Source organism: Mesocricetus auratus, unplaced genomic scaffold, assembly GCF_017639785.1.
Source record: "Mesocricetus auratus isolate SY011 unplaced genomic scaffold, BCM_Maur_2.0 Super-Scaffold_100008, whole genome shotgun sequence".
NCBI lineage: Eukaryota > Metazoa > Chordata > Mammalia > Rodentia > Cricetidae > Mesocricetus > Mesocricetus auratus.
Window position 1 is genome coordinate 24,320,911 of NW_024429192.1, and position 23,592 is coordinate 24,344,502.

General features: G+C 35.5%; 1 protein-coding gene across 1 annotated transcript in view; it reads right to left on the minus strand.

Moving 5' to 3' along the window:
- Positions 1 to 23,592, minus strand: part of Gbe1 (1,4-alpha-glucan branching enzyme 1) — a 241,375-nt gene that overhangs the window by 119,372 nt on the left and 98,411 nt on the right. Inside the window, exons 4-7 of the mRNA XM_005082053.4 lie at positions 12,137 to 12,262; positions 10,268 to 10,403; positions 7,930 to 8,020; positions 4,819 to 5,028 (exon numbers count right to left, since the gene is read on the minus strand). Coding sequence (XP_005082110.1) covers positions 4,819 to 5,028; positions 7,930 to 8,020; positions 10,268 to 10,403; positions 12,137 to 12,262 — 563 coding nt within the window. The remainder of the gene's footprint in view (positions 1 to 4,818; positions 5,029 to 7,929; positions 8,021 to 10,267; positions 10,404 to 12,136; positions 12,263 to 23,592) is intronic.

The following is a 23,592-nucleotide window of genomic DNA, read 5'->3' on the forward strand; positions in this document are numbered from 1 at the left end:
ACATTTTGACTGCTACAAGAACTATTCTTAAAAACAATTGTTTCACATTATTTCACAGCCTAAGAGTAATAGGGGGAGGTATTCTTTTTTATGAATTTGTTTTGGGGGATAGTAATATAATTACAAAATTGCTCCCCTCCGTTTCTGCCCTGCAAACTTTCTCAAATCTTTCTCCTTGCTCTCAAATTCATGAGTAGTTTCCTAATCAAATATATATAGCAATATGTCCTAATACACTTGGCTCTCTATTTTTACCATAAAATACCAAATTGTTACCTGAGTCTATACATTTACTCTGTCATTCTCAGTACAGACTGGGGACTGCTAACCTTAAAACTCAAAATTTAAATACTTCTGATTTTGAATTTCTTGAGTGTCATTATGTTGTCAGGGGTAGAAAACTAACAACTCAACATATAGGCTGCAGTTAAAACAAAAATATTGTATAGGGTCACCTCCAGGTTGTAGACATGTAGGAAATATTTTTTTCTTTTGTTGATATCAGGTCTGGAATATTTTCTAATAGCAGCTCCAATAAACTCAGATAAAAAGGAACAGGAGGAATGTATGACTGCATTATATCTTTGTGTGTGCATGAGCACATGGGTGTTGCATGTTTCTGTAGGGAAATGCACATATATATGGGGGATGGAACACACAGAGGCCAGAGACCAACCTTGAATATCATGCAGTTCCTTAGCCTCCTATTCGGTTGTTTTTGTTTTGCTTGGTTTGTGACAGGGTTTGTCATTAAGTAAGCTATGCTGACTTTCTCAGCAGTGGGGTTGAAAATGTGATATTTAGGAAATATTAAGTCTGTGTTTAAACTTGTAGTTACACAGTATCTCATAAAGAATTTTAGGATATTTCAATTTTTTAATTAAAATAAAAAGCATTAATGCCCTAAGTATTACAAAGGATATTCATATTATGCAGAAAATAGTTTATTTAATGATAAAACACTAAATATGGGTTACCCAGTATTTTAAGTATAATTTTAAAGCATTTTCATCAATGTCCTGGATGGCTAGTTTTTAGATATATTGCTAATTATGGTGGTGTCATATGCTCGTTAAATAATATATCAGTGTATAATAATTCTTTAAGATTTATCATTAAGAACTGATTTATAAATAACCCTACAGTACATATACAGGTATGCTAAAATTGTACTTATAATACTTATAGCCATATTTATGTTGGCTTATGTTAGGAATAGAAGATTGGTTTGACATTCAAAGCTAATCAATGTAATTCATCATATTAACAAGTGAAAAAGAAACTATATGTTAGATTGTCACTGCACAACTATGAAAATTGAGTTTTCTTCCATACCAATGTGAAAAAGGGTATACTTGGCTAACAAGACCCAATTATTACAGTCTATACTAAGAAGTATCTTATTACACATAGTCACGAGGATACAAGAAGAAAACTGCAAAAAAAAAAAAAAAGAAGCCGGGCGTTGGTGGTGCACGCCTTTAATCCCAGCACTTGGGAGGCAGAGGCAGGCGGATCTCTGTGAGTTCGAGGCCAGCCTGGTCTACAAGAGCTAGTTCCACGACAGCCTCCAAAGCCACAGAGAAACCCTGTCTCGAAAAACCAAAAAAAAAAAAAAAAAGAAAAGAAAACTGCAAGTTCTCAAGCATGCCCAAACACTCAAAATGAGGTTGGGATATCTTTAGTACCTGCCAGACTATGAAATCACTTTGACAGAATGTAGTTATACTAATTTCATATCAAGGTGAAATTTTAAGGAGAAAAAGATCGTTAGCTTGATTGACTGTGATATGGATTTTGAGAATGAGATTCTTATCTCTAAAAGTAATATTTAAAAAGGACAGTCACAGTAGTTTTTTTAATATCAACAATTTTTTCCTCTTTTTTATTTAATTTAAATTAGAAACAAGTTTGAATTTTACACTGTTTTCCAGTGAATTTTTATATTTCCAGAGCAATATGCAAAAAGAATGTAAAATTGAAGGCTCCAAGTTATAGCCATTATTTTTCATTCTGGATACTCTTGGAACTCATCGGTGACAGATTTATCAAAAAGCTCTCTGTACCAACTGAAAAAAAGGACAACCCATTCCCTGCTATGAACTGTCGATTGTAATTTAGCAAAGTTTGAAGACAGATACACTGAGTAGACAGAAAATTAAAACAGGGGCAGCTCCTGATTGGAAATTTATTCATGGCAGGTAATAGGACAGTCAAGATCTCTGGCATTACGCAGAGAGAGATTTAATTCTGATAAGTTAAATGATGGCACTTGAATCAGGGATTATAAATGGTGACAGGTTGTGACATATAGAGAAGATGAAAATGAGCAACATCACTCCACAGAAGTGATTCAATATAGATGAATTTCTTGAGCAGTCATAAAATTATTTTAAAAATCATTTTCAAGTTTTTAAAGAACAAGACTATACTTTAATTGAACCATGCACACCACTTATATAGCTATTTGTCAATAGATTATAACATTAGTCAACTGATCAAAGGAAAAGAGTAGAAAATAAATTATATTTCAAATATGTAATGGAAATTGTCATTTCTGATTTCATCTGAATAAGGCGCAAACTCAAAATTGTAGACAGACTAGTTATCATATGAAGAGAGTAAATGTGAAGTAATAAGTTTTTGCACAGCTATATGCATGGGAGTGATGTACTTATAACTTTACCAAAAAAGCAAGTTGTTCATATTTATACTTTTAATTTTTGATCTTTATGCCTTTTTACATTTTCTAATAGAGAAGCACATTATTACATTGCCTTTTTAAAGATATAATTCTCTGTACTATAGAAACATGGCAGAGATAAACAATTTTCCACATGGGCAGGCATCTTAATTACCTCTTCTGAATTTGTCAAGTAGTCTTTTAATTGTGATCCAATCTTATTCTGTATGGAGATTTTATAAACTAGGTTTAAAATCCTCTAGTGTTTTTCCCACTGAATTCAAGGGACCACCAACCTTGAATCTGACAGAAAAAAATCCTTCACAGAAGTGATCTTAATACTAACTACCACAGACAACCTATGTGAAATACCTTGAGAACATAATGTCTTTTAGGATTCTAAGAGAGAGCATAAGTAGTACACAGAGTGATCTTCAAAGGGATAAACTGAGGCCAATGGCTCAATGCCATGGCTGATTCATAGCACCAACTGTCAGTAATGGGATAAGATCATCCTCAAAGTAAGTGGTCTACATATAATGATGATGTTACAGGTGATACAACAAGAAAAGTGTACCCAAATTAGAAGCAGTGTAAAAATTTGGTATCTTAAGTCACTAACTAACTTTGGTTAATCAAACTGCAAAACAACGAACCGGTAGAGTAGGCTTTTACTTGTGAATGCTAAATTTATACAAATGGCTCAGGAGTAATGGTAAACTATAAAGTCATAATTAATAATGGACAGCTGCAAATGTTTGTGTAGCACTTTCTCTCTGAGGTTAAAATTTTCCATTTTGCCATGGTAGCACAAACCTTTAATCCCAGCACTTAGAAAGCAGAGGCAGGCAAATATCTGTGAGTTTGAAGTCAGCCTGGTCTACTACAGACTGAATTCAAGGTCAGTCAACAGAAAGACCTGTTGCACAGAGAAACAAAGGGACAAAAAATAAAAATCCATCATGGAGGGAAACTTCGCAAGACATATAAGATATAAATGAAAAGTGGATCAAAAGGATATTTTTTGTAATGGGGTTTACAAGGAGGTAAAACTATAGGACATTTTAAGGAGAAGCAAAACACTCTATCCTACAGAGCTGGAAGTAAACAACTCAAAAGAGCTTCAGAATGTCCCTGAAACTGGTAAGATTCATAAGGGCCCTCCCTCCCCAAGAATATATACAATGAGAATCATTCTTAAAGGAGCTGAGCTGCTTAGAAGAGGCTCAGAACAAGCAGCCTGAAAGAGCAGGGACAAGTCAAACTACCAAGAAGAAATACCAGCTGGGCTGTCAGGAAAGGATGATCTCCAATACTGTGCAAGCTTGAGCTGATTAAATTTAAATAGCACAATTTGACAAAAATAGAAAACTCACGTGTTTTCAATGAATATCATTACTTACCATCAGTGGAAATATAATAAATATATGATGTTAGTCATTTTGAAAGTAGTAATGATTCTAGCACCTAATATACAAGTAGAATGTATCTAGTCTAAATATATGCCATCCCACAATCTGAAATCTTTTGAATCTTGATGCTACAAGTTGAAAATTTCACATTCAGACTCATGTGATGGGTCAAGAACAAAATGCATGCATATTCTATTACTCTGTAAGGTACCAGAATTTTTAATCAGCTAAGGTAGCTTTGTAAATAGATGGTAGCTAGCAAAACCTTTAAATATTTAAGCATTAAAACTTAGTTTATTTATTCCTGAATCAGGCTTTGTAAGTCAGCTGTAAACAGAACCAATGAACTATTGTTGATACATGAAGACATGAAGCATGAGTTTTAAGTGGCCTAATTAAAATGTATGTTATTTTAACAAAAGATTTTCTATGATTGAACCAATGAGATAAAGCTACCTTTTAAATTTTAATAATAAATTACTCACATTAAAACTTTCAAGTGTCAGTATCACCAAAATATTTTAAACTGCATATTTATAAAGTTGAAATTTAACACAATACACCATAAATTGTACTATGCAAAGGTTAAAATTCCTTATATAATGTTTAGAAATTAAATCTAAAGCATTAACTAACAGTTAGAGAACACACACAAATTGATTTATTGAAAAACACTTGAAATTAAGTTTAAACAAAAACAAGTTTCATGTTACATGCACTTACCTGGAATAGATAAATAATCTACTATCCCAAAGATCATGGGTCCCTCTGGGTCCAGAATGAAAATAACAAGAATCGGTCCCATCAAACATGTTCAAACCATCTTCTGAATTTTTTGAAGCATGGCTATGTACCACATCTAAGAGGACAGTGATGCCCATTGAATGTGCTGTGTCAACAAGTTCTTTGAGCTCTTCAGGAGTTCCATAACGACTAAAGAGAAAGGGCACAGAAAATCATTACATCACATTGAAAGCAAACAGCCATTGTACATCAATGCCTATGCAAGCATGGTATTAACTATTTTAAATACAAAAATGTAGTATGATGATACTTATATCACTCAGAGGTGTTATTTTATATAAAGTAATTTTAAAACATTAAAATTACTGCTTAAAACTGACCTAGGTAAAGGGCCCTTAAAGTACTTCTTTCATCAGACTACTCAAAGCTGTCCATTCTGCACTTGTTCCTAAAGCAGCATGTCTCCAGAATTAGATGGCCAAAAGATTGTGCCAAGATTAGTCCACACACTAAGAGGACATGGGTATCTTATGTGCATACTCCTAATCTACCTATAGAAGAAAAGAAACATCACTTCCAGAAGGCCTTCTGTCACTCCAGGGAAATTTTCATATAACTGTTTTCCAGCATCAGCTTTTCCCTCTAGATACAGAAGTGTCCTTGATATGGTTATGATCGCTCTTCCCTATCAGATGACATGCTTCTTCATGGCAGAGTTTGTGTACATGAGCCTTTCAATGACAGTGTGATGCTTAGCAAATAGCAATTCTCCTAATGCGATCCTAATGCCATGAAGATGAAGATTGGGTCATTAGATGGCGATTTCTCATAACACTGGGTTCTCTGCAGCACTCTACCCCTTCCTTTCCTTATGAAAGCCACATTGGGACGCTTTCACTAATTGAACAACATGCTCAGTAAATGAGCAGCCCTCCCTTTCAATCAGCCATTTCATTCATTCTTTCTTTCTTTGTATTCTTAATCAAATTTGTATTAAGATAGCTACCATAATAATTCTCCATGTTATTTTTTATTTACATGACAATTCCAGTTCCCTCTCCTTCCCATTCTCCCACACACCCTTACCGAACCCCCATCCCATAAGATTGCATATTAAACAATATATAGAACTGTTCTGGAAATTACATTAAAACGAGACAGAAACATGAATGAGATATGATGAATAATGTAGCAAATAATTTTTCATAGGCAAAATGAAAAAGGAAACACACTGTCTCAAGAACAGTTATCAGTTACTGGCTTTTATAGGTAATACTATAAAAGCAAGAAAGGTGTAAGAAAAAAGACAGGATATCTATGAGGAGAATATTTAGGGAAATGAGTATAGGCATGGGAGCAGTCAAGGTGGAACAAGTTAAAACATATGAAGACTAAACCTGATGTGGCATGTGTTCGTCAAAAGAGACAGCAAGAGCACCTGTCATATGACCAATGGAAAATCAGTGATTTTCTAAAAGAAACAGTAAATCACTGAAGGGAGTTTTTGAGCAGGAGATTCATATAACTTAACATTCATCTTTAAATGCTTTACTGGGACCATAGTGCAGAAAACAGATATTTGAATCAAGACAGAAATTTAATGAAGAAGTTCAAACGACCAGGGAAGAACTACTGAAATGAGCCTAGGGAAAGACTGGCAACTTGGACCAGAGTAGGAGCAGGAGGGCAGGTGAGCAGCCAGTTTTAGGATACAATGTGAAGTAGCAGATGGCTACGTTTTGTAATAAGTAGAGAACAAAAAGGGAAAGAAATGGAATTAAACAGTATAATGCCAAGATTCTGGCTTGAAGAATTAAGAATTGAAAAATGTCACTTAATGAATTAGTAAATATGATGCATAAGGAAGACAGAAGACATGGTGAGAAAATTCACGAGAAACATAGTAAAGATATGTATTGAACACATAAGAATATAACTTACAAGGATTAGAAACATCAAGTTTACATAGAGAGTATACTAAAGCTATAGAAATGGAAAGAAACAGAGCCAAATAGAACTAAAATGTTTCCTCCTTAGGAGAAAGATGAAAATGAAAGGAGTGAAAAAATATACAAAAAAAACTGAGGTGAGAGGTACCACAGCAGAATACCATGTTGTGGAATTAAAGATAAAACTAAAACTCTTCCAAGGAGGTAAACAGATGTGGCTGTGTTAAATGATTCTAAAAATTTGAGTTAACCAAGAAAAGCTACTGTACTCCAGGGAAGAAGGTAACCAGTGGCTTTACCAAACACTTAGTAAAGAGACAGACAACTTCTTGGTTGCGGTTAGAAAGCAACAAGTTTAAAGCATTAGACACAGTAGATATAGGTAGCTTATGTAAAGATAACTCCAGGGAGATGTAAAGAAATTGGTTAGTATCTCCTTCTAGACTATTATATGCCTAAGCTCACTTCTAACTTTCCTCAGCTATTATTTTTACAGTTTCAGTCCACTTCAAATATCACATCAGATTTAATCGACAGTCAATTTTGGAGTAATATAAAAGCAACTTGTGGCTAGCTGTTATTAATAATAGAAACCACTAGATGTATGGGTACTAAATTAATGTCTATTTCCCACACTGTGAACTACATAAGGCTGAATTAATGTTGGTTTTGGTTAATTTGTGGTAATCAAAGACACACACAGGACCATTTAGTGTATAGTCTTTCGCCACAACGAGCCATATTCAGGCAGAATAAGTCAGAGTTGGGAGGTCTATCTGTGCAGTCGAGCACCTCCCACATGTCTCTTCCTAACACTGATCTCTTCCTACAAAAAGGTCTGAGTTCCTTCAGTACTGGTTTGCGCAGGATACAGTTTCTGACTAAGTGTGTGCCTGCAAAGGAATAGTTTCAGTGAATACACAGACATCTGTGAGCTGATGTTATTCCACAAAATGTGATGTTAAATCTGGGTCAGTCAAGGCTACATTTATCTGAAGAGAATGACCGCACTAAAAGAAAACATTCAGCTTCTATTAACCATAAGCATAAGTGAGGTTATAAAACAAAGCTAAGTTAAATGGCAAAACTCAATTTGATTATATTGTTTGAAATACACATGAAGATGAAATATTCATTTTACCTTGAAGCTGCAAAAAAGCTAGTGATTTGGTACCCAAAACTGGCATAGTAAGCATGTTCCATGATCGCCATCAACTGAATGCAGTTGTATCCTATATACACAAAGCCCAAAGAAAGTCAAAACTACATTTAAAAAAGAATGAAAACTTGCATGTTCTGAAGAGATAACATTTACAAAGAATCTGTAATCTCTAATCATCACACAAAGCTCTACTACTTTGACACAATTTACTTGTCTGACCCTCTAACACAACTGGACATTTGTCTCTTAGAGTCACATTCTGCTAGTTATGTGAAATGTCTTCATTTGGATATGCAACAAATGAGATGCATATATATATATATATAATTTTGCTTTAAAATATCAAACATGAAAATCTGCATATGCTAAACTTCAGTTTTACTTGTAATATCCATATTGAAGATTACGAAGCTAAATAAAAGTAACTGATTGCAAGATGTACGCTTTTTACTTTGCCTCTTTTCATTATGATTCAGATATTTTACCATATAGCTTAGGAATATATTACCAAATTTATTTTTTCTACAAAGTAGGTCTTATGAAGCCAGGAGTAATGTCCCTATGGGATAATTCTGAAGTGTTAAGTGTTTTTCATGTACACATACAGATATGGGACAAACAGTTTTTCTTTCCTCAACTGAATTTTCTCTAATGGTAAATGAAGCCTCCCAAAAAGAAGGAATTTTCCTTTAAATATTCATAAAAACAGTAGAATTAGCCACAAGTAAATAATCAGAAAAAAAGACAGAACCTCTTGACCTTATTTAAAAAAAAAAGAAAAAGAAAATCAATAGGAAATCAGTATTTGTTTTCTTCCAAGTACAATTTTATCATTTATCACATATGAGCTGGTTGCTTAGAAAGTTACATTTCTACAGCAAACATACTATTCTGATTATATTCCTAATCCTCCATTCCTAAGCTTTACAATTTTCATAGAGTACATCAAATCAGATTCACTAACAAGTAGTTTAATAGTCACTGAACGTGTGAGAAAACCAAACTCCATATTAACTTCAATGTCTTCAGTTGCTGTGTTGTAACTCCTCATGACTCTATTTTAGTATATCACAAATTCTGTAACAGTTACAAATAAATTCAGGAGTTGGAATTTATATATTTAATGCATTTCTGCAAGACTTACCATAGGTGCATTATTACAAAAGGGAAATGATTTATTTCTATTAGACCTAAAAAAATGCAGGTATAGAATCTAGGTAATGATGGGCATCGTTTTTCATACATCTTAGAGTGAAACTAGGAGTTTTAATTCCATCTCAATTATATAATAGATAGTATTGTTACAGAGCTCCCCCTCACATGTCCGTTGTTTATTTGAATGTCACTAATCATGTCTCCCTCTCTACCTGCGGTGCTAGGCAACTCAATGTTACAGAGGAATATTTGTGTGCTGCTGAGGCACATATTAGAAGCCAGATATAAATAATGTATTATTCTACAATAATGAAAATACTTCTTCAATGGGTGAATGTAACATAATACCTATCTACCAATGCTAACAATAAATGTAATTAATTTCAGTTTCTGGAATTGTAGTTCAGTTCACAATCACAGATAATTAGGATCTATACATAAGTGAGAACTTTAACCCTGACTTGCATTTAAATCAGTATTCTAACTAAAAACTAAACTCCCTGGCAGAAGTGATAAAATTAAATGTACTTTGTCTTCCTGTCTGGCTGTTGCAGCAGGAATATTTTTATACTGCATTATCTATAAAAAGAAAAATAATAGGTATAACATCTACGGAAGCAGGTAGTCAGTCAAATAGGATTCCTTTCTTGACACTCTGAAGACAGTCATGCCTGAGACAAGAATATCTCAACGTGTTTCAAATGTTGTCCAGAAATGTTTGTGGAAAAAGTTATCCAGATATTGACACTATATAATAACTGACCCAAAATGAGTTCTAGACACCTTGCAAATACTAGATTATTTTTTCCATAAAATACTATAATTGAGCATCTATTATCAATGGCCACATCAAATGAGAAAGGTTATCTTCCGTACAAAAGTAATTGCACTTTCATATTTATCTACAATTTGGAAACCATCAGTTCACATTACTATAAATTGAAATTGGAATAATATCTTGAATGCTTATGCTCTATCTTATTCCATTTCTCTTTTCTGTGCTATCACTGTTACTGAGCAATTGGAGAAGCCTAAAATAAAATGCATTTCTATTACATATTTAATCTCTTAACACAAAAAAGAGACACTTGTAATTAGCTTTTCTAATAAGAGGGCCATCTCATTAAAATTTTATTGGAATAAAATCAAAATTATTACTTACCAAGGTCTTTGATTCTTGGTAGTACATTGCATGTAAAATGTTTATAAGAAGCTATTTTTCCTTCATGAGAAGATATTCCCACATGAGATTCATAAATTCTTAGACTTCTTGGTTTCTTAGGTCTGGAATGCTTGAACTATAGAATACGGAGTTACAAATGGAAATTAAACCAAGCATTCAGTTGTGACACTAACTAATCAAGTATGAGAAATAAAATACTGGATAAATTCAGTGAAACACTGGTGATTATTCTCCCACAACAAAGGCAATGTCTGCATACAGTATTCTTCCTAACCATCTAAAGGATTGTATTAACATGAGCACTTTTAGAAAAGTCATTTCATACCTCATACGGAATCACTGACTGGAGAGAGTTTTTTTTTACTTTTTCGAGCCTATGCTTTATAAGACTATGGAATCCTGATTGGCATATAGTATTTAATTATTTAATGGAAACCATTCATTAGCAAAATCGAGTAATACAAATGACTGAAAAATTAGTTCTAAAATACATGTAACACATGTGAAACAATCATAAAATATTCCCCAAACTACAATTCCACTGCCAGAGAGTCTGGGAAACAGGGAGGACCCTAAGAGAGATATGCATGGTGCCCCAGTGAAAGGGAATGGGACAGGATCTCCTGAGCTAATTGGGAGCATGGGGGGAGGGGAGAGGGAGATGGGGGAAAGACAAGGAGAGAAGAGGAGGGGAGAGGAGGACATGGGGGAGCAGGAAAAGTTGAGTCAGGGGAAGAATAGAGAAGAACAGGATGAGAGATACCAAAATAGAGGGAATCATTATAGGTTTCAGGAGAGATCTGGCACTAGGGAGATTTCCAGAGATCTACAAGGATGAAACCAACTGGCAATCTAAGCAATAGTGGAGAGGCTACCTTAAATGCCCTGCCCCAATGAGATTGATGACTACCTTATATACCTTCATCCAGTAGCTGAAGGAAGCAGAAGCAGACACCCACAGCTAAACACTGAACTGAAGCCAGTTACAGAGAGGGAGGAGTGATGAGTAAAGGGGTCAAGACTTGGCTGGTGAAACACACAGAAATAACTGACCTGAGAAAGGGGGGAGCTAATGGACACCAGACTGATGGCTGAGAGGCCATCATGGGACTGATCCAGGCTCCCTAAATTTGGGTATCAGTAAGGATGTCTTGGCAATCTATGAGGCCTGGGGTAGTAGATCAATATTTATCCCTTGCATACGAATGGACTCTGGGAGTCCATTCCACATGGAGGGATGCTCTCTCAGCCTAGACACATGGAGAAGGGCCTAAGCCCTGCCAAGGATGAAATGACAGACTTTGGAGATCCCCTATGGAGGACCTCACCACTCCTGGGGAGTGGAGTACGGATTGGGTGGGAGATTGGAGGGGGGGATTGGAAGGGGTGGGGGAAGGAGGGGAGGGAGAGGGAGCCTGACACATTCCAGCATAGAAAATGCAGATGTTCAAGAAGTCATACACCTAGCTAAGAGATACTGGCAACTGATAATTGCAGGCTGATCCATCTTCACATACACAGTAGTAGGAATATTAAGTTATTTAAAATTTGTATGTTTGAAATATAACAAAAAATAGTATTTCATCTTGATAAATATATAGAAACTTACTATTTTTAACTAACTTCAAAATAAGGCAGAAAGAAAATCATTACTTCCATGTTTAATTGAGTAAGAATGACAGACTCTGATATAAGATGTATAACATAGGAATAATACCATGCAGAACACTAAGCAGACAGTAAAGAAAGACTTTTAGCAGTGTCATGAAAGCTATAAAATAATAAAATAAAAATTCATTTCCCTAGAAATACTAAAGTAAGCAAACATTTAATGTATGCTCTTCTCACTTTATATGGGTCTTCTGGATCCCAGTGTATCCAATCATAATTCACATTGTCACTTTCACGAACCACATACTTGGCCCACGGTGAAATGCGATACAAGATCTCACCACTTTTACTAGTAATAACAACCTAAAAAGAAAATGAGATGGTACTGATTAAAAATAGGTTCACAACTTTAACAGAGTACATAATAGTTAATGAGCATCCACAAGACTACATTTGAATTCTTTATTCATAAGCTATTACTATATGATCCTTAAAGTTATGTATAGGTTGTATTTACACAATCCCCTTCTAATTTACGTGGTTGCAAACCAACCATTAGAATACTTAAACATATTATAGATGCTAAAAAAAACATTATTTGCTAATAAGTCTATCATCTACAGGAAATATTCCTCTTCTTCTGGATTGGAAAAAGCAAATTATACAATAATCGCTTCCTTTACTTCTTTGTGAAAATACATTATAACATTTTTTAGATGCTGAATCAATCAGTCTACTGGCTTAACACTTGATATGCATACACTTCAAACACACAACTAAAGAATAAGTCATAAAACAGACATGAAATACTACAACCACAGTCAATGAATAATGTTCTTGTAATGTTTCTCAACCTTCCTAATACTGCAACCCCTTAACACAGTTGTTCATGTTGTGGTGACCTCTACTTCATAGCTGCAATTTTTTTATTTTATGAATCATAATGTAAATATCTAATATGCAGGATATCTGATATATGACTCCTATGAAAGGTTAATGTGACTGCCAAGGGGATCACAACCCACAGGTTGAAAATCATTGTTCTAATATCTTGCTATCATTTTTGCTTTGTGAACAAAGCATCATTTCAGAACATTATTTTGCTGACTTTACTGTTCACTAAAATATTATCAGAAGCCAATGAGTTATAAGTGAGAGAAGAAACAGACACCCTACCATTATCCATGCCCCCATACCTCCTGTTCAGTTACAGAAGAAAAATGCTTCAGCTACTAACGTTATCACTATTTCTTCCTCTTTTTTTAATGGACCACATCTGGTTTTTTGTTTAATCCATTCTTCAGTTGAGGGGCATCTAGGTTGTTTCCAGTTTCTGCTTATTATGAGTAAAACTTCTATAAACATAGTTGAGCAAATGTCCTTGGGGTAGGATGTAGCATCCTGTAGGTAACTGTCCAGGAGCAGTATAGCTAGATTTTGTGATAAACTGATTCACAGTTTTCTGAGAAACTGCCATATTTATTTCCAAAGTGGCTGTAAAGTTTGCAATCCGAATAGCAGTAGAGGAGTGTTCGCATTGCTCCATATCCTCTGCCCCATGAACTGTCACTTGTGTTTTTGAGATTACCTTTTCTGACAGGTGTAATATGGAATCTCATTTGATTTGCATTTTCCTCATTCCTGAGGGTGTTGCAGAAGCTCAATCATACCATAAGGGCACTTGCTCAACTATGTTGATAGTAGCATTATTCCTAATAGGCAGAACCTGAACAACCTAGATACACCTCAACCAAAGTAAGGAAATGGAAAATGTGGTACATTTACACAATGTAGTATTACTCAGCTGTTAAAAAACAACAACAACACAATGACATCATAAAATTTACAGGCAAATGGATAAAAATAGAAAAAAATTCCTTCTGGGTAAGGTAACCCAGACCAAGAAAAACAAACATGGCATGTACTCACTCATAAATGAATTTTAGGAGCAAAGTAAAGGATAACCAACCTACAACCCACAGTCCTAGAGAGACTGGATAACAAAGAATACTCAAAGAGGAAAGCGTGCATTTCCCTGGGAGGGGGAATAGAAGAGATCTCTTGGGTAAACTGGGGGCCACATGGGGAAGATAGGGGATGGAAACTTGAGGGAGCAGGTTGGGTGGGCTGGGTTCAGGAGGCAGGTTGGGGTGGAACTGAGGGAGATAGTAAATAGACATCTTGATTGGGGCAGGCATGTCAGGGTTAGGGACAAACCTTTTAACAGGGAAACTCCATTGAATCCACTAAGATGACCCCAGCTAAAACCCCTAGTAATAGTGGAGAGGGTTCCTGAACTATTTCATCTACTGTAATCAGATTGGCAACTACCCTAATGGTCATCATTGCGCCTTTACCCATCTGGAAGCAGATGCAGAGATTGACAGCCAAGCCCTGAAGAAATGGAGGAGGGCTTGTATGAGCCAGTGGGGACAAGGTCATGATGGAGGAGCCCATATAGACAGCTGACCTGGACATATGGAGTCTGGACCAACAATTAGGGAGCTTGCATGGGACCAACCTAGGCCCTCCCCATGCTTGTGACCATCGTGTAACTTGGTCTGTTTGGAAGGTTGCTAGCAGAGATATCTGATCCTGTCCCTGGTGATTAGTTGACCTCTGGGAACCTGTTCCCCATGATGGAATGCCTTGTCCAGCCTTTATGCATGAGGAGCAGTTAGGTCCCACCTCAAGTTGATGTGCTATGCCTTGTTCAAGCCCATGAGAGTCCTGGGCCTTTCTGAATGGAGACAGAGGAGGAGTGGCTGAGGAGTGGGTAGACAGGAGGTGGGGAAAACCGGAGGACACTAGGGAGGGTAAATTATGGTTGGCATGTAAAATAAATGTACAAAATTAATAAGATAAAAAGTTACTACCATATCTTAAGGTCATTCTGAGAGTCACCTTTGAGAACACTACAAAGCAGACAGCCCTACTGAATGCTATATGAAAATGGATGCTTCCAAACTCACCACCCCAATCCAATGATGCAAAACCACAGAGTAAGTGACAGTCCACTGGGCCTACAGTTTCATCTTTGTAGGGCTTGCAGAATGAGGAGGCAGTAAAAACATGGTTCTCAACTTTTGAAGGCTGTGAGAAAAGCAATTGTCTTCAACCTGGGAATCCCAAACTTTCTTCCTGAATTCATGAGGTGGTAAGAGGAAACTCCAAAACTTGTCATTAGGGTATAAGCAACAGACACACCTGACAAAGAGTATTTGTTCTTTCACTGAATGTATTTTTCCCACATGTTCTATTTCTTCTTTTTCTAACACCGATAACTAGGGACACATATTATTGTAAAGATCTTCAACTTTCTATTTCATTTTCCTTTCATGGAAAGATACACATGATATGAGAGCACAGCTTCCACCAAATCTGAAAACTATGTGATTTTTACATAGTAACTTTATAAAGATTTCCTTGGGGTATTTTCCCTACTAGGCCAACTTGTCCAGGAAGAGCACTTCACTTTCAATGCCTCTTCTCAATGTCTTTATTCTGAAAAAACAACTAGGAGTACTATGATAAATTCATCCAAGAGACAGATAATAAAAACATCTTTTTGTATATAATTTTGTTTATAATTTTATAGGTGACTGGGCCTTCCTGAATATTTTCCATGCCTCAATGACTTCTGACTACAGTTAGCAAGTTTCAGAAATTAGTATTCCTTCATGCTACAGTTAGTTGATCTTTTAACATTTGATAATGGGTGGGTAGAAAATGCCACTTGATACTTTCATACAAAAGATCTTATTCACAGCTACTGAGTATACAATATCTCAATTTATATTTTACGGAGTAGCAGGAGTTCAAAAAGTGATAATCTCAATATTAGGGCAATTTTAATTATGTAACCAATAACAGTGTATCCATAAAAATGATGTCCCTGTCTAATAGTCATATAGTGTTTTTACTAATAAAAATTAAATACTTGAATACGTCTATTAAAAATAAAATACTGTCCTTACTCAGAAAACATTCTTTAAAGTTATGAACGTCACCTTCACTAATGTAAATGTACCGAACGGGGGAAGTGCTCTTATCCATTCCTATATTTGATTACAACTTCAGTCCTTGCACAGTTTCTAAATTTGAAAACACTACTAATGATTGCAGATACGTGACCTGTGTAATTACACAACTCCAAGGATCCATGCTGCCCTAGTTGTAAATATTTTACACATTAAGCATATTCAATAATAACTCATTTATTCAAACAGAAAAAATTATCAGTGTAATAATAGGTATTATAACATAATGAAGATTTTTAGGCAAACAATTTGTGAAACTATAATTTTATAGCATTGTATAATTATTTTAGCATGGTCTTATTTCATAAATCAATTTATGTAACTTAACTAAAGGTTACAATTGAAGGACATTATCAGAATAAAGGAATCAGTAAAAGAAAACTCTAGGGCTGGAGATGGCTCAGAGGTTAAGAGCACTGCGTGTTCTTCCAGAGGTCCTGAGTTCAATTCCCAGCAACCATATGGTGGCACACAACCATCTATAATGAGATCTGATGCCTTCTCCTGGGGTACAAACATGTACACAGATAAAAATCTGCATACATAATAAGTAAATAATTTAAAAAAGAGTTACCTTTAAAAAAAAAGGAAAGAAAACTCTAAATGTACAAAGACAAGTTGACTTACGTGAACTGTACGAAGTCGAATTTTAATTAGAGAATGTAATCTGGAACTCAACTATGCAATATAAAAGTGTTAGTAAATGGTCAATATCTTAAAAACAAAAAAGAAAAGAAAGGAATCAGTGATCCTTCAAGCAAAAATATATATTTTGAGATCTTTCTTGCAAATGAATGTCTTTCCATGCACTGGAAAATTACTGAAGTAAGAGTTCTCTTCAGGTGGCCAGCAATTCTGTAAAAAACAGTAACAGCCTCAGCTGGTAACAGCAAACCAAGTGTTTCTGGGAGATGCTACTGAATGTAACTCCAGTTTCATGACTGAATATATAGCAGACAAGCAGAAAAAATGAAACTATTAAATAGTATCCAAGTTGCCCAAATTAAACCACCAAAGTCTCATGTTAGAAACAACGATCATTTAACAACAAACTTTTGAGAGTGAAACAAAATGATATTGATTAAAGGAACTATTTAAGGAATTCAAGTCACAAATGACAGAAAAGCTTTTCTAATCAATGCTACCAAGCCACCTCTTCATTTCTTCCTGTATTCCAACTTTCATGTTATATAAATGACTAAAGTAGCAAACACGAAGGAAAATGATACTATCATAGATTTATACATAAACATAATGAACATGTACATCATACATCTACCCATCTGATAAGATATGTTACAGGGCACAGGTTGATAATTTCCAAAATGTAATCACTTAGTAGCTGAGTTATGCTAACTGTAGAAATTGCAGGAAGAACACAGTACCTGGGGTTATCCTGTAAACTACTAAGTAATACAAAACTATCTTTAACTCACAGTAAGTACAGCCTAACCTGTGTAAGATGCTTGCTGTCAGCAGTCCTCATGCATTTGTCTGCATATTCAAATGGCCAATATAACCTAGTTCTAAGGCCCCTGTCTCAATGCAGGTACCAAAACCACAGATTACCAAGAAGGACCCACATGGTGAAATAAGATCTGAATTCTCAATCTGACCTCTGAACTCCATAGGGGTGCTCTGGCATTCGTGCACATGCACGCACGTGCAAACACACACACACACACACACACACACACACATCCCAAAATTTAAGATAAAGGGCACCCCTATACAGGACACAAACAGACTATTTTTAAGGCAAAATAGTGAGTTATTTTGCCTTTGTTTTAGCACATTTATAGAATTACAGACATGCACACTGATCTCTGTAATATAGGAGGAAAGAAATCACAGAATACTGTCAGAGGGAAAAGAGTGGATAGCAGAAATTGTTTATCCTAAAGGAAGGTCATTATTTATAATGATTGAGAAAAACAGGTGTGCCATTCCTATGAAAAAAATTATTATCCCTCAGGCGGTACCACCCCGTTCCCCAGTCTTTTGACCCAGATAATATGTATTAGGAATGTTTATTTTTCCCCATTACTGAAACAAATGTTTAATAAATAAACACTATGCAGAAGTAATAAAGTGCTTGCTTCATTTCAAGTATATTACCTGAACAAAAACCTTATGAAGGGAGGGAGACTGGTACAGAAAGAGAAAATCCAAATGTATTATTTGTGATTTAGGAAGCAGGGACTGAAGATGATCTCCCTGAGCAAGGAAGGGTAACCATGCCTACCTAAGTCAACAGAAAAGGTCCAAAGCTGAACTATTTTAAACAGGTGAAGATTGATTTGGCATCTTAGCCTAGGAAACAAATGAACTACCTATGATACAAAAACAAAGGATTTAAACTTCCATAATATTGAAAGATCAATATAGTAATAAAACAAAAGAACCGTGGAAGCGGGAGGGGGGGAATCAGTAAGTGTTCTTTATTGAAAAGGTGAGCATCAAAGAGATGCATCCATGTGCAGTGAAAACTGGAAATACATTATGTAAACAAAGTTCTGATCTGGTATGATGCCAACAAAAAAATCTAAGACACACATTCAGAATCAAGAAAGGATGAGGTATCATGGAAGAGTTGAAAAATTTTGAAAATGTTTTATTAAATATCATTATTAAAGTCTGTTTGGTAATAAACTGAATCACCTGAAGAATGAATATGATTCTTAAGCAATCACTCTATGTGCTATTTCATTGAAATAAAATTCAAAGGGTAGAGAGGGAAAACTTAGATGATTCAACCTCCAAAAAAAAATGTAGAGAAATTGCAAAGACCATCTACTAAGTAGAAATTCAAAACGTTATAAACCAAGAAAATATTTAATTATTTATTTAATATGTACAAGCTACAGTCTTCAAGAGTACCTAATGACTACTGAAGAAATTAGATAAGATGGGAATTCTGAATTCTGAGTATTCATATAATCCTTTAAGAATTAAAGTATCAATATACCGCTTTCTCTTCTGTAGAAACTATTTTTTTGTCAGGTACATGTGGCATTTGGGGAATAAGAACCCTAAGTAGGCTCATATAAACAAGAATAGAGAAATGAACATAGACATAAAATGAGAAAGAATAATTTCATATAGTGGGAATACAAGGGATAATAAGGAAAGAAAGAAAGAAAGAAGAGAGAAAGAAAGAGTGAAAGACCTTTAAATTTGAAGAGATTAAACCATAATTTTAATATTTAGCATACACTTATATCTGGTATCCAATAGAGTTTCACTTTAAACGTAAATGGTTAAACCAGGAAAAGGTGGACAGTATGGACTTTGCCATAAGCAAAAGGTTACATCCTATACACAAACCTATATTTATGATTAGTGAATGGCATACTTGGCCAAAGTGACTTTTTTATTAAACATAAGAAAAATAATAATCACCTAAGTAGTCACAAAGTGTAACTTCCTCCCCCTTTTCTGAAAGAGTGCTAAATGGTCAACAATTGCATAAAAGCTATCTTGAAAAAAACAGAGGTTGGGGACAGAGACATGGTTCAGTTCTCAGTACCCATGGAGTTATCCAGATCCAGGGGATGCTAACCCTTCTTCTCGTCTTCATGGACATCAGCACACATGTGCACATACCCACTCACAGAAACACACACATACTTATGATTAACAGATAAATCATTGAAAAGAAAAGAAGCCTATAGAACATAGAGCAAAAAACAAGGCAGGAGACACATACTGGAGGAGTGAAGAGCAAAGAGGTCAAGACCACAAAGATAGCTAACCGGACAAAGGGGAGTTCTTGAACCCCAGACTGAGGGCTGAGAGGCCAACAAGGGGCTGACCCAGACTCCATTAATGTAGTGTCAGTAGGAGGCCTCAGAAATCACTGGGGCCTTGAGTAGTAGATCAGTGTTTACCATAGCATATGAATGAACTTTGGGAGCCCAGTACAAATAGAGGGATGCTCTCTCAGCCTGGACACATGGGGAAGGGCCTAGGTCCTGCCCTGGATGAAATGACAGACTCTGGAAATCCCCCCAAGGAGGGCCTCACCTTCCCCAGGGAATGATGTGGGGACTGGGTGGGGGTTGGAGGGCTGGTGGAGGGACAAGGGAGGAGGGGTGGGAGAGGGAGCTGGGATTGACATGTGAAGCATTCATGTTTCTAATTTAAATAAAAACATATGTTGAGGGGGAAAAAAGATCTGTGTATTTACAGAGCACAATAGAAAAAAGCATTCAGTTCCTCTGACTTGGAATCAAATTTCATATATTTTGAACACAATGATGAATAAAAGAATAAATGACCATAAAATAATTTAAGTTATTTGGTGCACATGAAAACAAAGACAAAAACACTTAGTTGTAAATTTAAAGTATTTCCAGAAAATGGAGTTGGGAGAGAGATTTATAGCAAGCCTATCATTCTAAACAAACGTTAGTCATATACGTAAGAACTTAAAAGTAAAGGATCCTTTTTATTTTTATTTTTGCATACTATCTTATATATATCCAATTTTAGCCATAACAGAAGACAGCCTTACCAAGAATGATTTAAATTCATGGACCTATTTTGACTGTGAAGTTTCTGGTCCTCGATACAATAGAGAAATGCTAGCCTGAATATTTCCTGAAGGACTTTTCTGTCCTAGATATGTAGTCAGAAATCACATAAGAAACACCTCAAATTATCATTGTCTGAGCACCAACTCTAATCACCACCATTGACTGCCCTGCTTATCTTCATCAGAGTTCTGGGTTCTGTAGACTTCAGCCATCTCAAGAAAGCCAAATATGAAATAATAAAAAGAAACAGTTCTGAAAAATGAGATGATTAGTTTTTATTTTGTGAAAGGATCAATGGTAATACAGGAAAGAAAGTTAGCACCAGAGTAATATGTAACATATTTCCTAATAATCTGAAGATAAATTCACTTTTTCAAATAATATACAGTATTTTTTCTGAAATAGAGTATGTATATTTTAAGTTTGTTTCATATATTCTAAGAGTAATTTGAAGTTTTTCTATTTTTATTCATATTCTAATTCTACCAATCTAAGTGTCTCAAACAATACAAAATATAATTCCCCATAAACCCAAATCAATCTCTTGTAAATTATTAAAACTCTTTGGGCTGATTCATAAGTATATATTTAATGTTTGTAATATATATTACTTATTTAACACAGCGTTTCCCAGCATGAGGCCATGCACTTACATGAGCCCATGGAACTTATTGATGGTTCTGGTGCTACACCAAACTCTAACCTACCTGACTTTAGGAAATGTCTTAATCTCTATACAATATGCTATACTCAGATTTTTCTATGGGCCACCAACTCACTCCCAAAAAATGACATGGAGACTTATTTTTAATTATGGAAACTAGGCCTTAGCTTAGTTCTGTATATTTGGGATCTTGATTATTATGTGGCAAGGGGATATTTTTTTGTGGTCCACTCTATTTGTTGTTCTGTAAGCTTCTTGCACCTTCATTGGCATATCTTTCTTTATGTTGGGAAAGCTTTCTTCTATGATTTTGTTGAATATATTTTCTCCCTCTTTAGGGTGGTTTTTCTACCTATTTCTATACCTATTATTCTTACGTTTGGTTCCACATTTCCTGGATATTTTCTGTTAGGGATTTGTTGTAATTAAGATTTTCTTTGGAAGCCGGCATTGGTGGCACATGCCTTTAATCCCAGCACTCGGGAGGCAGAGGCAGGCGGATCTCTGTAAGTTCAAGGCCAGCCTGGTCTACAGAGCGAGTTCCAGGACAGCCTCCAAAACAATACAGAGAAACCCTGTCTCAAAAAAACAAAGGAAAAAAAATGATTTTCTTTGGTCAATGAATCAATTTCTCCTAGTGTATCTTCAACACTGGAGATTCTCTCTCCCATCTCTTGTATTCTGTTGGTTATGCTTGTATCTGTAGTACCTGACCGTTTGCCCAGCTTTTCTATTTCCAGCCTTCCTTCAGATTGTGTTCTTTTTATTGTCTCTATTTCAGTTTTCAACTCTTGCACTGCTTGAATTTTTTCTTACAATTTTTGCTTTGTCTTTTCGTACATTTGTTGCATTTTCTGGATTTTTTTGGTTTGTTTTTTCTTGCATTTCTTGCATTTTTTTGGTTTGCTTTTTCTCCCATTTCTTTGAGGAATTTTCCCCATATCCTCTTTGAGGGTCTCTATCATTTTCATGAAGTTGTTTTTAAGGTCATTCTCTTCTGCTTAATTTGTATTGAAATGTTGGAGTCTTGCTGGTATAGAGTCTCTAGAATCTGGCAGTGTCATAGTTGCTTTTCTGTTGCTGGGTATGTTTTTGTATTGTCTCCTTACCATCCCTTCTTCAAATAGGTGCAGAAAGAGCTTCTTACTGGCCTGGTGGTTAGAGGACCAGAGTTCCCTTTTGGTGAGTGCAAGCAAGTCCAATACTATGATAGTTCTCCTCTTCCTGATCCTAGTCCTGGTCCTGTGGATGGAGAAGAAAACTGGGAAACTGGGGTGCATAGGCTCCCGCTGGCAGGGGATGCACTGTTGCAGTCTCCAAGCAGTCCCCAGGCACTGGAAGCCCCATTAGCTTTTATAACTTACATTAATCCATTAATATTAATCTATGCTGTCCCTCATGGTTTTCAACCTTTCATTCATCTTGTACCTCCTGTTTCCTCTGCAACTGGATGACAACTCCACCTCTTTTTCTTCCCAGAGTCTCTCTCTCTCTCTCTCTCTCTCTCTCTCTCTCTCTCTCTCTCTCTCTCTCTCTCTCTCTCTCTCTCTCTCTCTCTCTCTCTGACCAAAAGTCCTGCCTATACCTCCTTCCAAGCTATTGGTCATTTCCCTTTTATTACAGCAATTCAGTGTATAATTATCCCACAACAATATGCCACAGAGTTCATTCAGAAAGCATTTGTCATTTGCAAATGAGTTATTACTACTACTGAAATTGAATGATTTCCTTTTCAGTGTTTTATCTTTCAATTGATTCATATTATCTTTACAAATTTTAGCAAATAATGTCTCTTTACTAAGCAATCTTTCATCATCCCTGTAGTCGAGAGAATACAAAGCTTGTAATAAATACCATTTTTTTCGACTTCATGGAATATGGGCCTAGTAATAGGAATTAATAAAAATCCAGAATATGGGAATGAGTAGATGAAATACATCATACAGTCAATCATTTTAACCTAGGTGCCTTAAATGGTGCCTATCTTGATAAAATACCATCTTTTCCTAGGCACAGAATGGAAACACAAAAAAGCAACTAGCCCATGATAATGAAGTGGCTGACAGTATCTATAGTTTCTATACACAGACATTCAGAATCAGCTGTCTTGCCAAAAATAATCACAAAAACATGTTTGATACAAAGATAACGCCTTCAAATCACAAGTCTTCAAAATTCAAGTTTCAAAATGTATGTATATTCTATGAACAGTATTTCATTGCATGTTGTGTAAAAAGTACAACAATACTAAAAATAAACACAAACACTCAGCAGGAAGGGTGGGGAATGGAGACCATTTGTATCAGCAAAGAACTGGACTGCAGGAAAAACCCAGCTTAAACACCAAAAATTCATGATTAAAGCAAGTCTAGGAGAAGTTGTTCAGCATGTAGGCTCACAGGAAGAAGTGCTAAGAGCAATATGGCTTAGAGAACCAAGAAAAAAATAGAG